Here is a 13,899-nt window from a genome sequence, read left to right as displayed (position 1 = left end):
TGTTCCTCTAAAATTGCTACATAAAAAGTGGCCTGTCTCAGTCTCCATAATAGGCCCATCTGTCTAGTCTTCTGCCCCGTAGTCATGGGTAGCCTGACATGATTGTAGGCTACTGATTTACCCTTCTGTACTTCTCCCGCTCAACCACACTTCCGTTCCTTCGGTCTTTTGATTTGTACTTGTCCCACGCCGAGATATGTTCTCTTTCATCACGTTGTTTTGGCTAGGATAATATCCGCCCCCCTGCATTTCGTTTTCCCCTGTCACTTTCTCTCGGAGTGTTTGTTCCCGGGTTGGCGGTTGTCAGAGGCGGCTCCCCCGCACCAGATGGGGCATTGTTGTTAAGTAAATGGTGAGAAAACACCTGCCTCTCCAGCGAAAACCCCACTTTAATTTCAGCCCATACATGCATATGCGAGGGAACATACAAAACCAAGTGAAGTGAACAAACGGACTATTACGCGCCTTCCACAAATGTGCAACAGTCTGTAATTTAGCAATTCAACAGACTAGAGACCACGTGTTCTAAACAATGTATTTGAGCGGGCCCTAGTTGCGATATTATTCAAGATAACTATACCTGCTCTAATCATTCTCATTCCAATGGAGATCTCCACTGAGACAGGCTTCCATAGACAGGTATACTGCTGCTGTCGGTCTTGCTGAGACATGTTGCACTCCAGTTCGCAGCATAGTTTATCCATGACTGCAGGTCTAGTAGCATCAGCTAGTCACCCAACTATAGGCATAATGTCATAACATTGTAATAACCAATGTGTGTGGTTATGGGTATACTGAAGCCTTCTTCACAACAATTGAACCTCTCTCCTTGAAGTTCTTGATGATCCGATAAATGGTTGATTTAGGTGCAATCTTACTAGCAGCAATATCCTTGCCTGTGAAGCCCTTTTTGTGCAAAGCAATGATGACGGCACGTGTTTCCTTGCAGGTAACCATGGTTAACAGAGGAAGAACAATGATTTCAAGCACCACCCTCCTTTTAAAGCTTCCAGTCTGTTATTCTAACTCAATCAGCATGACAGAGTGATCTCTAGCCTTGTCATCGTCAATACTCTCACCTGTGTTAACGAGAGAATCACTGACATGATGTAAGCTGGTCCTTTTGTGGCAGGGCTTTTTTGCACATCATCTCTTGCACATCTAGCATTCCAGTGTTAATACTATTGTAATTATTCTGCACTATAGCCTATTTATTGCCTTACCTCCATAACTTGCTACATTTGCACACACTGTATATATATTTTCTGTTGTATTTCTGACTTTATGTTTTTTTTACCCCATATGTAACTCTGTGTTGTTTTTATTGCACTACTTTGCTTTATCTTGGCCAGGTCGCAGTTGTAAATGAGAACCTGTTCTCAACTGGCTTACCTGGTTAAATAAAGGTGAAATAAAAAAAATAAAAAAAAATAAAAAAAGGGCTGAAATGCAGGGGAAATGTTTTTGGGGGATTACGTTTTTTTTTTCATGGCAAAGAGGGACATTGCAATTCATCAAATCACTCTTCATAACATTCTGGAGTATATGCAAATTGCCATCATAAAAACTGAGGCAGCAGACTTTGAAAATTAATATTTTTGTCATTCTCAAAACTTTTGACCACGACTGTAGTGTTGTAGTCCTTGGGCCAACCTGTTGAACCAGCAACATCCATGAAGGCGTACACTTTTCACCCATGAATGCCTCAAAGGCCAAAATAAAAACACTGTTCACTGGCATTTCAAATGAAGAGCGCTTCAAATTTCCAAATGGTATTTTTCTATGAAACATGACTGTTTTATGGACTTTTGGATACAGTTTTGACCTCAGCCTTTACACCTAAGACACAGATGCAGACACACAGTCTGTAAAAAGCCAGGCGGTGGCTGGAGAAGGAACCTGCAGTGAAGACTTGAATAATCAGTTTAATAATATTATCCTCGCTGTACTCTGTAGCGCATGGACAGTACCCGTTAATGGAGTGTCACTGTGAAACCACAGCATCTCCGTCCCGTTATTAAAGGCAGACTACGGTCAACCACGCACACATAATAAAACCACATAAAATAACATCAACAGACAGTCCAGTTGTAATAAAATAAATAGTTATGCGAAGAGCCGTTATAGTGATAAGCTGTGATGCAAATACGTTAAGGTTACAAGGCAACAGAGGAGAAAATTAAAGAATGAAGTTGTAGCCTGGCTGGGAGAGGGAGAGTTATTAATGTTGCTGTAGGATGTGGTGGTGAATGAACCATGTGTAACCACAGACATAGCCTCACTTAAAACGATGGGTAGATGTCTCAAGGTTGTTTGTCTATTGTCTGTTATTGACTGGGCATATATGTAGGGTCTCTCTCCATGGTTAGATGGTGAGTGAGGTGCAGTAAAGGTTAACTCTAGAGTAGGGCTCTCCAACCCTGTTCCTGGAGACCTACCATCCTGTAGGTTTTCGCTCCAACCCTAATCTTGCACACCTGATTCGAATAATTAGTTGATAAGCTGAATCAGGTTAGTTACAACTGGGGTTGGAGCGAAAACCTCCAAGAACAGGGTTGGAGAGCCCTACTCTAGAGGAAGGCCTTGCAGAATGGATAGGAACTGGAGTAAACTGTGAGGTTATAGAGAGGATGAGGTCAAGAAGCCATTGGATTTACTGTGTGTGCGTCCGAGCTTGTACCAGCATCCAGCTTTCACAGCATTGTCAATACTCTTCCCCCTCTCGATATGTCCAACATTTAAATGAAATCAATGATAAAAGACACTGGGGAATTGCTATAAAAATTTCTCAAAGCAGCTTTATATCATGAATATTAAAAGTACAGGAAATACAGCAAATAGATAGCGCTGAGGGTAATGTTTAAAGTGCTTCAGTTGTCATTGGAATATAGAGATACAAAATAATCTACAAGTCTACATCTTGTCTGTATACTTTGAAGTGCGTCAGCACTAGTATGCTACACAAGGTTATACATTTCCTGGGAAAAAAATCCACACCAATATTCTACACAACGTAAAAGCATTGAGGGGAAAAAGGCACATTTTTGATACAGCAGTCAAGTTATATTTGCAACAGAAGAGGAATTCCTTTTTGTGATCCCAAGGCCGCAAAAGTGCTGGTGGTGAGCAGTTTAACTCAAGGTAACCTCCTTGTGAAAAATGTCTGCAGCTGCTTAGGGTTCACACAGTACATAAGACTCCTCCCCCTCGCCTTGCCTCAGATAAGAACGTGAATCTCAATTTTGCAGGTTGCGAGATCAATAAAGAGAAAATTGCACACCTTTTGTTCAAGAACACTTCAGCCAACCCTGCTGGAAGCAAACCACCCCAGTAAAACAATCATTTGTCTCCCTCCTCTTACACCCAGCCAGCCTTTGATAATAGCTTTGATTTTACTCTGCATCCTGGCTCACTGCAACTCTGCATCCATAACCCAGGCACCTCTCCTCCCACCTTGACATCTTCCCTCCTTCCTATTCTTCACTCCCTTTCCCATCTTTCTCCAGTTGTCCCCCTACTTCTCCTCTCCATCTCTTGGCGCGGTCACACCAGTGGTTGTTTGTCTCCACTGGTAGAGGGCAGAGACTCCACACTGGCTGTGTAGATGGGCTTCTTCTGAGAGCGGTCATCACTGGAGGTAGAGAGAACGTTGCACCATTATTTGTAAATGGACTGCCCAGAGAACCACAGGAGAGAAAAGGACAAGTAATAGAGAACAAATAGACTGCCAACAAGTGGTCTACAGAATATACTGTAGGTCAAATGTAAGGAACAACCTAACCTCAATAGCTTTCATATATTACATAAGACACAGAATACTTATTACAGAAAGCATGTACTGTACTCATCATGTTGTAATCACTCTGATAAGAGGTTAATCAACAGAAGTTGTGGGTCACAATGTGTCTGATTACTGTGTATTTTTTATGATTTTAAACAGTACATACTATGACCACAGTATACTTTTTTAAATTATTTGTTTTATCACTAGTTAACCTTTGACTTCTTTCACATGTTTTGCAAGAGTCTGGTGAAAACACACCCACATGAAATATATACTATAGTATAAATACTATAGTATGCACTGTAGAGATTTTGCGGCCTACAGTCTGCAAAACACTACAGTGAATACTGTAGTATCTACAGTTTACTATAGTATAAATACTGTAGTAAAATAAACATTGTAGTATATACTACAGTAATTCATGTAGTGTTCTGGCGGACCATAGTATAATGTAGTATTTACTGTAGTGTTTTTGCGGACATTACTGTAGTGTTTTCTTTTATTATCTTTGACATAGAAGTGGAGGCTTTCTCTTTGAGGAAACCTACTAGAGAAATTCTAAGAGCACAGTTTCCACAACCTGTAAGTAGGTAGGACTGGGGTCTGAAATTCAGCTCTTTTTTATAACCTGTACGGAACACAATATATGGTCTATACTTGGCATGTAGGTTTCTTACTTACAGGTGGCACAAATTGGTATAGGGGAATGGGTATATGCAAATTATATACTGTAGTATTTACTATAGTTTAAAAAAAGTGTAGTGTGTTTGCGGACATTACTGTAGTATTTATTATACACTGCTCAAAAAAATAAAGGGAACACTTAAACAACACAGTGTAACTCCAAGTCAATCACACTTCTGTGAAATCAAACTGTCCACTTAGGAAGCAACACTGATTGACAATACATTTCACATATTGTTGTGCAAATGGAATAGACAACAGGTGGAAATTATAGGCAATTAGCAAGACACCCCCAATAAAGGACTGCTTTGCAGGTGGTGACCACAGACCACTTCTCAGTTCCTATGCTTCCTGGCTGATGTTTTGGTCACTTTTGAATGCTGGCGGTGCTTTCACTCTAGTGGTAGCATGAGACGGAGTCTACAACCCACACAAGTGGCTCAGGTAGTGCAGCTCATCCAGGATGGCACATCAATGCGAGCTGTGGCAAGAAGGTTTGCTGTGTCTGTCAGTGTAGTGTCCAGAGCATGGAGGCGCTACCAGGAGACAGGCCAGTACATCAGGAGACGTGGAGGAGGCCGTAGGAGGGAAACAACCCAGCAGCAGGACTGCTACCTCCGCCTTTGTGCAAGGAGGAGCAGGAGGAGCACTGCCAGAGCCCTGCAAAATGACCTCCAGCAGGCGACAAATGTGTATGTGTCTGCTCAAACGGTCAGAAACAGACTCCATGAGGGTGGTATGAGGGTCCGACGTCCACAGGTGGGGGTTGTGCTTACAGCCCAACACTGTGCAGGACGTTTGGCATTTGCCAGAGAACACCAAGATCGGCAAATTCGCCACTGGCGCCCTGTGCTCTTCACAGATGAAAGCAGGTTCACACTGAGCACGTGACAGAGTCTGGAGACGCCGTGGAGAACGTTCTGCTGCCTGCAACATCCTCCAGCATGACCGGTTTGGCGGTGGGTCAGTCATGGTGTGGGGTGGCATTTCTTTGGGGGGGCCGCACAGCCCTCCATGTGCTCGCCAGAGGTAGCCTGACTGCCATTAGGTACCGAGATGAGATCCTCAGACCCCTTGTGAGACCATATGCTGGTGTGGTTGGCCCTGGGTTCCTCCTAATGCAAGACAATGCTAGACCTCATGTGGCTGGAGTGTGTCAGCAGTTCCTGCAAGAGGAAGGCATTGATGATATGGACTGGCCCGCCCGTTCCCCAGACCTGAATCCAATTGAGCACATCTGGGACATCATGTCTCGCTCCATCCACCAACGCCACGTTGCACCACAGACTGTCCAGGAGTTGGCGGATGCATTAGTCCAGGTCTGGGAGGAGATCCCTCAGGAGACCATCCGCCACCTCATCAGGAGCATGCCCAGGCGTTGTAGGGAGGTCATACAGGTACGTGGAGGCCACACACACTACTGAGCCTCATTTTGACTTGTTTTAAGGACATTACATCAAAGTTGGATCAGCCTGTAGTGTGGTTTTCCACTTTAATTTTGAGGGTGACTCCAAATCCAGACCTCCATGGGTTGATACATTTGATTTCCATTGATAATTTTTGTGTGATTTTGTTGTCAGCACATTCAACTATGTAAAGAAAAAAGTATTTAATAAGATTATTTCATTCATTCAGATCTAGGATGTGTTATTTTAGTGTTCCCTTAATTTTTTTGAGCAGTGTAGTATTCTACAACATTCTATAGTAAGTACTACACATGATTGAGGGATACTACAGTGTGTAGTATATTATTCTACAGTGAGTAGTATTGTATAGTAAACTGTAGTATTTTATCATGTGGGCAGGGAAGTGGAGAGGTCAGTGAGGAAGTAAGTGACTGGGTCGAGCTGGTCACCGCCACTGGGACGCAGCAGTCTACAAGAACACTTTAACACACACAGTAAATCCACCTTAGCCTTCGTACTATCATAAGAGTCAGAGTGAAATATAAGGCAATAGATATAATATATTGGCCTGGCTATAACCTGGGATAAATGGAAGAGAGGGAAGAGATAGGAGGGGGCAAATAAAAGAAGTGAACACCACACACAAAACACACAGAGAGAAGGTCACTGGGCCACAGCGCTCAGCACTCACATGGGTCCCTTGGTGCTCTTGGCCTGCTTGGCCCTGCGGACCAAGAAGACAGTGATAGACAGGAGCAGCACCAGTACGACTGCCACCGCCACGGAGGTCATCAACACCAGGTTGGTGGAGTCGTACCAGGCTTGGTGGAGACGGCCGTTGGTGGCTGTAGGCCGGAGAGTCAGACATATTACAGGCTTTAATACCAGATTATTCACAGACTGTTATTTTTTGCCTAGTCCCATACTGTCCATGTTGTAGTGTAGCCAACTCTTCTGGATAAGATGGTTATTATCTGACCCTGCTGGTAATCTATGAACATTCGAATGTCTTGAAAAACTATCTGGCCTTAATAGCCCCATCTCTTAAATCTCCACCTGGTATAGCCAGAAGAGGACTGGTTCCTCTTTCATTTTCTTCCTAGGTTCCTGCTTTTTAGGGAGTTTTTCCTAGCCTCTGTGCTTCTGCATTGCTTGCTCTTTGAGGTTTTAGGCTGGGTATCTGTAAAGCACTTTGTGACAACTGCTGACGTAAAAAGGGCTTTAAAAAAAAATACATAGACTAAAACAATTGATTATTCACTTCCACCTCCTACTGAAGCAGTGTCTTTACTGTTATAATTGACATACATCCAGTTTGATTGGCGTGGTTTACTTTGATGCTAGATAATTTAACCGATTGTAATCACAAGGATTACTGTATATTGGCAATATGATTGTGCGGAAAAACCCATGACCCTTAATGCAGCGTAATCATCTCGCAGGTTGCTGATAAAAATTAAGAATGATGAGTATCATAAATTGGATTAGTGACATCTTTAGTGTCCTAAGAGACGTCCTCTGCAGTGGCCAATTCCTCTCCTCGTCACATAGCCGTAAGACACCCGCCTTCATGGGAGCTCTCTAAACACTCCCCCTCCCCATATGTACCTTGGCCACAACTGCCCCTCTCCCTAACCTCTGTACTCCTTGCCTTCCCCCCTGCCCGCTTGCTAACCCCTACACTTCAACACTTACTGTCCCTCTTCATAACCCCGACCCATGTAGTCCCCCCCTTCCTAACCCCTGCCTACCTACCTGGCAGCACAGTGATGGAGATGGTGCTGCTCTTCTTCAGGCTGGACAGGGTGGGGTGCTCAGCCATGCAGGTGTAGTCTCCACCATCCTCCAGTCTCACATTCTTCAGCCTCAGCTTGGGGGAGGGCACGATCCAGTCCTCTCCCTGATAGGGGGAAGGATGGTGGGTGAGAGGGAAAAAAGTGAGCGAGTGGGGTGCGAATGGAGGAGAAAGAGAAAACGAGTCAAGAAAAAGTGATCTGCAGTGGAGCTACAGTGTGGGTCCCTGTGAGAGAAGCGATAGACTCCCAGACAAGGTGTATTTACCTGAACAGTAATCCCACTGAATAAATTCCACATAAACCCCATTCACTGACCTAGATGAGGCAATCAGCAAAGAAAAGCACAGCTACACTGTTAACACAACACATAATGAGCAAACGGGATGCACTGTGGACACAAAAATAGCTGCTGCGCTATTATTAAGAGGGAGAGTTAGTAAGAGGGAGAGTTAGACACAGTAGGGGAGGGATAATAGGAAAAACAGAATACAAAACAAACCCAAAAAAAGACATTACACCATGCAAATGATTTGGCTCCTGGGATCTAACGTTTTCCTGCCAAGAAAGTCCATTTCAATTTGAATGGGGGACTGAATTAAGAGGATTTCCAGGAAAGGCCAGGTTTGGCCAAAACAGCATTCTGTATGCAAATCCACTGGCTCAGACGCATCCAGCCTCCTGCCTGCCTCCCATGGACATTACTAGAGACCAGGATTGTGCAGTCAGTTGGCTGCTGTCCATCAAATGGCCCATACTGTTTGTTTCTCTGCCCCCATAATTCCTCCCATCTCCATCCTTGAATACTTTCTACCCCAAATCCAAATGTATAAACAGTTATGCAAACTTATGTAAACAGTTATGAATGTGTGGACAGACAGGTACACAGGTAGATTGAGGGTATTCAAAGTGATGGATATTGGAGGGGTATTCTTTCTAAAGAATTCAAATTCAGAAAATTGAACTGTAATAAATAGAAAACGTATTAAATGAGGCCTAACTTGATTTTAAAAAGGTGTGAAATTGTATCAGGTCTGAAATAGTGGACCCACAATGCGCTGAAGTAGTGATACCTCATTTCACCATTAGGGAGCAGCAAATCAATTCACCAAGGTCTTACTGTTGCCTACATGGCCATTCGGTATTTGACATTTAGCATTGAGAGGTCTTAATTCCCCAGGGTATTAGGTTTGTGGCTTTGGTACCAGCAAGTTGAATAATTCAACAATGGTTAACTGAACATTGAAAAATCATTAGGAATCTATCTACAGAATGGCTTTCAGGTTGACTGCCACTTGTCTAGACCTCATTAAACTATTAATCCTCTGTAAGTGGGCAAGCTGCTCTCCAGAAAGAGGAGGGCCAACACCAGGGAATACTGAGCACCTCTTATGGTGCTGAGAGAGAAAGAGAAGAGGGACAGAGTGAGAATGAGAGAGTGATAGAAGGCCAGATCCTGACAGACCCAAACTCACATATTTCTGCCAGGAGTACTGTGGTGCCTCAGAGCCTGTGGTGGAGCACTCCACCTCCACGTCTTCCCCTAGTGTCACATGCAGGTTTTCCTTGATGAACTTCCGGCTGGAGGACACATCGTACACAGACAGCTCACGCATGTCTGAACAGGGGATCAGAAACACAGCAGGTTCAGGCAGAAATCAAGAAGAATGCATGTGTGATGGTTAAGAGGTTTGAGTGTGTGTGCGCAGTGTACAAGCATGCATAGACATGTGAAAGTCAACAGAGCCATATCCTTGAGTATACTGCAGTATCGTGCCTCAAATCCTCTACAAATTGCCCTCGAGGGGGGAACGATCAGATAATGGTAAATGCCTTCATCTTCCTAAGTCCTCACAATGGTGCACTGTGGAGTGTGATGGTTAATTTTCTCCCCGTCTCAATGGAACCATCTCCATATGCCTTGGGCTCTCTCCTTCTGTCCACACAAATAATTCCCGCATTATCGATTGCTCCACAGGAGAAGAAGCCTATCAAAAGACATTACAGTCGATTTGATCACCCCTGTAGCGGAAGGGGAAATAGGCCTCACACTACGCCCACCCTTTCATGTGCCTTGTACAATACATCTATGTCTGGTTGCTTTGTATTGCTATCTATCCCCTGTGAATTTCTGTTTCTGGAACATTGTTTTTGAAAACAATGAGGAGAATGGATATACTGTACGGTGGAGTGGATAGCAGGCGCTCCTCCTGAAGAGCTACTACTGGGTATGCAGGCTTTTGTTCCAGCTCGACACTTACACTCCGGATTCAGCTAATCAAGGTTCTGGGGAGTAGCTGATACAATCAGGTGTATTAAAGTAGGGTTGTATTAAAAGTCTGCATACCCAGCAGCTCTCCAGGAGGTTTGGTCTTTCCTGCAGTGCTGACTTATTTGTCATCGTGCCATTTAAAACAAAAACAGCTGTTATAGACATGCATGTGACTAGATTGCCCACCCAATACTCACAGTTGACGGTGATAGCCAGGGGCTGGGAGGAGTTGTCGGTTGCCGTGGCATTGTCTGCGACACAGCGGTAGAGTCCCTGGTGGAAGTAGCTGTGGATGCTGCGGATGGACAGGAGCAGTTGCCCCGTCTCTCGCCTCAAGATAACACCAGGAATACACCGGTGGTACATGGGCTCCTCCTCCAGCCGATACCAATTATTCATGTACTGATGGAGAGTAGGGGAGGAACAGTGAGAGAGAAACGGAGAGAGAGAGATTTACCTAATCTGCAAACAGCACAGTCATATGCAGGACTGGCACAGTGATAAGTGTAGTAGGGAGAATTATTACCTTTTTGGTCTGCACACATTGTGGTCATTTCTAATACAATAAAAATGATCAAGCTGAGCCCTGTCACACATAATTAAACATACTGCACTAACTGAAGTAGAGTTCAAGTCATGTTTCGATAGGTGCAGCGCCTCAACACGCTTTACTTCACATAGCACAGCAATAGAATTGGCAATCACATAGCCAAATTAGAAGTAAAGTCAGAGGTAGAAGTAGCCTGTGTCCTGACCTTGGAAAACTTCTCAAAGTGGACTTGGCTGGTGTTGAGCTCTGAGTCAGAAAGCAGGCACTCCAGGGTGACTTCATCGTTCTCCAGAACAGGCTTGTCTGGTCCCTGTATGACCAGGGCCGCTAGACAGGACAGAGGAAGACAACAGGGCTCAAATCAACCCCATCATCATACACTTTAGTTGTCCATGCTAGTTTATTGTTTGGCTAATCTCATCCCATGGCTGGTAGACTAAAGTATTGTTTAGCCCTCTTATTGATAGACTAGGCTGTTGCAGCAGCTTACTATTTGAGTGACAAATAAATTGTTTTATTTTTATACAAGCTCTTCTGTTTCCTTCTCTGTCTGGCTCAGACCGGACTGGCATTTAGCCAAAGACAGCCATATGAACAACAGGTTTGTCTACTTGACTATAGATGCTGGTGATAAAAGGTTGGTAGGAGGACCCCTGCTGGACAAAGCGTTTTAGTGCAAAAACACACAGACCAACCACGCACTTGCATTACTTGTCAGAGGAGCTGAACAACACGTTGAAAGCGCACCATTTCACGGGGATGACTGTGGTATTATCGATCCATACCATAGACAATGTTGAAGAAAAGCAATTGGTGACATGTTTTAGATTGTGAGAAAAAACTAAAAAGTGACTTAAATTGCTTTTCTCCACAGGCGTTGAGTCTCCAAGGTAAATCAAATCCCTTAAGAGTTGGATAGACGCACAGAGATTAATTTGTCACACTTTCAATTTCGTATTCAAATAATTGGATTTCAGGGGAGTTCCGCTCTCAATGAATTATTGAATCTATTACAGACGCACCCAGAGACGATATAACAAATATACATCTGCGTCGCCTGATTTTATGCAGCACTTGAGATCGTTTCAGCGCGACCAAATAAACACTTGCAAAACCGAGAACAAAAATACTCTTTCCCATAATATACCAACCAAGATAATACACCATGTGGAAGCAATGAGATGAGTGTAAATTAAATCTGAGCGTGAGCCCTCATGTCAAGCCAACACAGCTGTCCTACAATATCTTGTAAAGTCAACTAACATGAAGGACAATGCTGAACAGTTCACATTTGCAATTTAATTAAAATAAATAAGTCTACATAAAATGTAAGTGTATAGAGAGAGTAGAATAAAATGCACTCAGTTATTAAAGTAAATAAAATTATATTTACCAATACTGCTGTGAGCACGTGCAATTACTAAAATCGCAAAGAGTATAAAACCTCCCATGTTTGTTAGTGGATTCTGGGTATTGATGTGTAGTCCTACTCTGCGTCACTGTCTGTGTCGAAATACTGCAAATCCGTCTGACTGTCGAAAGGAATGTTTGGAACTGTATTTATTGATACTGGGAGAGGCGTGGCTTTCAGACGTTACTTTCTTTCAAAGTTTGGAAACAAGCTTTTTTTTTATATAACTCTTTCTTTCCACGTGCCGAATGTTTTTATTAGTGTTTACTTTATTTCTGTTTGTTTTTAAATAACTATTCTCCACTGTTGTATGTATTAAGTAAAAACAAGACGTGTGTATATTGATAACAATTGGAGTATACGTTCCAATTACCAAGCACTTGTTAGTGCGTCACTTGTCTCTGTCCAGTCAGGATGTTGATGTACAGTGTCACGCATGTCAGTGCTATCCGGGTTCATTGGGACGTCCCTACCCTAACCATAACACTTACCTAACATTTTACAATTCTACTTCAATGGTGTAGGGATGTCCCAAAGATCCCGGATAGCACGGACCTTGTCATGCATGGCTTTCCAACCCTGTTGCTGGAGAGCTACCCTCCTGTAGTTTTTAGCTCCAACCCCAGTTGTAACTAACCTGATTCAGTTTATCAACCAGATCAGCTAATTATTAGAATCAGGTGCGCTAATTTGGGTTTGAGTGAAAACCTACAGGACGGTAGCTCACAAGGACCATGGTTGGAGAGTCCTACTGCTATCATAGAGAGCTCTTTTGTCACACACAAGAGCATTTGCCATCTAGAGGTCAATTACCTATCATTAACCAAACCTGTCCAGACTTCAGGTGGGTCCGGAAATGGTTCCGTTTACACTTCATTACATATCATGACAAGCAGAATGACGCTCTTTACGCATGTGGTGCCGGTTTTTTTTACCCATGTGGGCTGTTCTGCGTCGCCTGATTTTACGCAGCGCTTGAGATCGTTTCAGCGCGACCAAATAAACACTTGCAAACCCGAGAACAAAATCTCCTCTTTCCAATAGGTACTGCGAAATGCTGTTGTAGAGTTTCGAGGAAGCATTAGCACACTTGAAACAGAGACTTTTCATGGACACATTTTGATCATTTAAACTCCAAGAACGCCCGTCTCATATGCATTTCCTTTTTTCTGTTTCTGGCAAATTCTGCCATTTCTGTAGTGTCATCACTAGTGGCTTGTCATACTATATGTCTGATATAAGATCTCCCAGATAATTGTACAAGCCTTGCCTGTTGTTGGGAATCCCAGCTGACTGACTGTGGTTTTAGTATCAGTTTATACCAGTTAGTAAACATCTGAGATACTCAGAAGGGCATCTTGGGTCAAAGAGGCTGGAGTGAAATTATCATTACAAAAGGCCCTATAGATGTTGTTTTTGCAATACCCTGAATTATGACTGAGGCAATAATTTACTGAAAACAGGTCTATGTGGAAAAACATATGGATATATAAAATGTATTTTGACAGGGAGTCATGCTGACACCAAGGTATCTTTTACAGATGAGCTCTGTATACATACACAATATACACATCAATTTACACAATTATTCGCATCAATACACAAAAAAGCAAAACACAATCATAGAAAACAAACACAATCTTCTGTAAAAAGATCCTCAATCAGCCTTTTGAACTGCCCTAGAGGCTACAGAATACCGAAGAAGGGAAGTTGGCCATACAGAAGTTTCAATAGTTTGTGTCTCAAAAAACAGACCCTAGGCAACAGTAGCATTTGAAAATTGGGGGAGGCAACACAGATGTCTAGAGCGGTGGTTCCCAACCTTTTTCAGTAACTGTACCACCAACTGAATTGTGCTCTGCCTGGATTACCCCTGAAGCACAGGAGGTTGATGGCACCTTAATTGGGGAGGATAGGCTCGTGGTAATGGCTGGAGCGGAATTGGTGGAATGGTATCAAATACATCAAACATATGGTTTTCATGTGTTTGATGCCATTC

At 43.2% G+C, this 13,899-nt stretch overlaps 1 protein-coding gene across 1 annotated transcript; it reads right to left on the bottom strand.

Moving 5' to 3' along the window:
* Positions 1 to 2,780: 2,780 nt before the first annotated feature.
* Positions 2,781 to 12,032, bottom strand: LOC121586146 (leucine-rich repeats and immunoglobulin-like domains protein 1). Its single transcript, XM_041902645.2, has 7 exons — positions 11,883 to 12,032; positions 10,695 to 10,816; positions 10,137 to 10,341; positions 9,143 to 9,285; positions 7,630 to 7,774; positions 6,566 to 6,719; positions 2,781 to 3,631 (listed from the first exon to the last, which is right to left on the bottom strand). The coding sequence occupies exons 1-7, from the start codon at positions 11,938 to 11,940 to the stop codon at positions 3,544 to 3,546; spliced, it is 915 nt and encodes a 304-aa protein (XP_041758579.2). The 5' UTR covers positions 11,941 to 12,032; the 3' UTR covers positions 2,781 to 3,543.
* Positions 12,033 to 13,899: the final 1,867 nt, after the last annotated feature.

This window comes from Coregonus clupeaformis, unplaced genomic scaffold, assembly GCF_020615455.1.
Source record: "Coregonus clupeaformis isolate EN_2021a unplaced genomic scaffold, ASM2061545v1 scaf0255, whole genome shotgun sequence".
NCBI lineage: Eukaryota > Metazoa > Chordata > Actinopteri > Salmoniformes > Salmonidae > Coregonus > Coregonus clupeaformis.
This window is presented reverse-complemented; position numbering and strand designations above follow the sequence as displayed.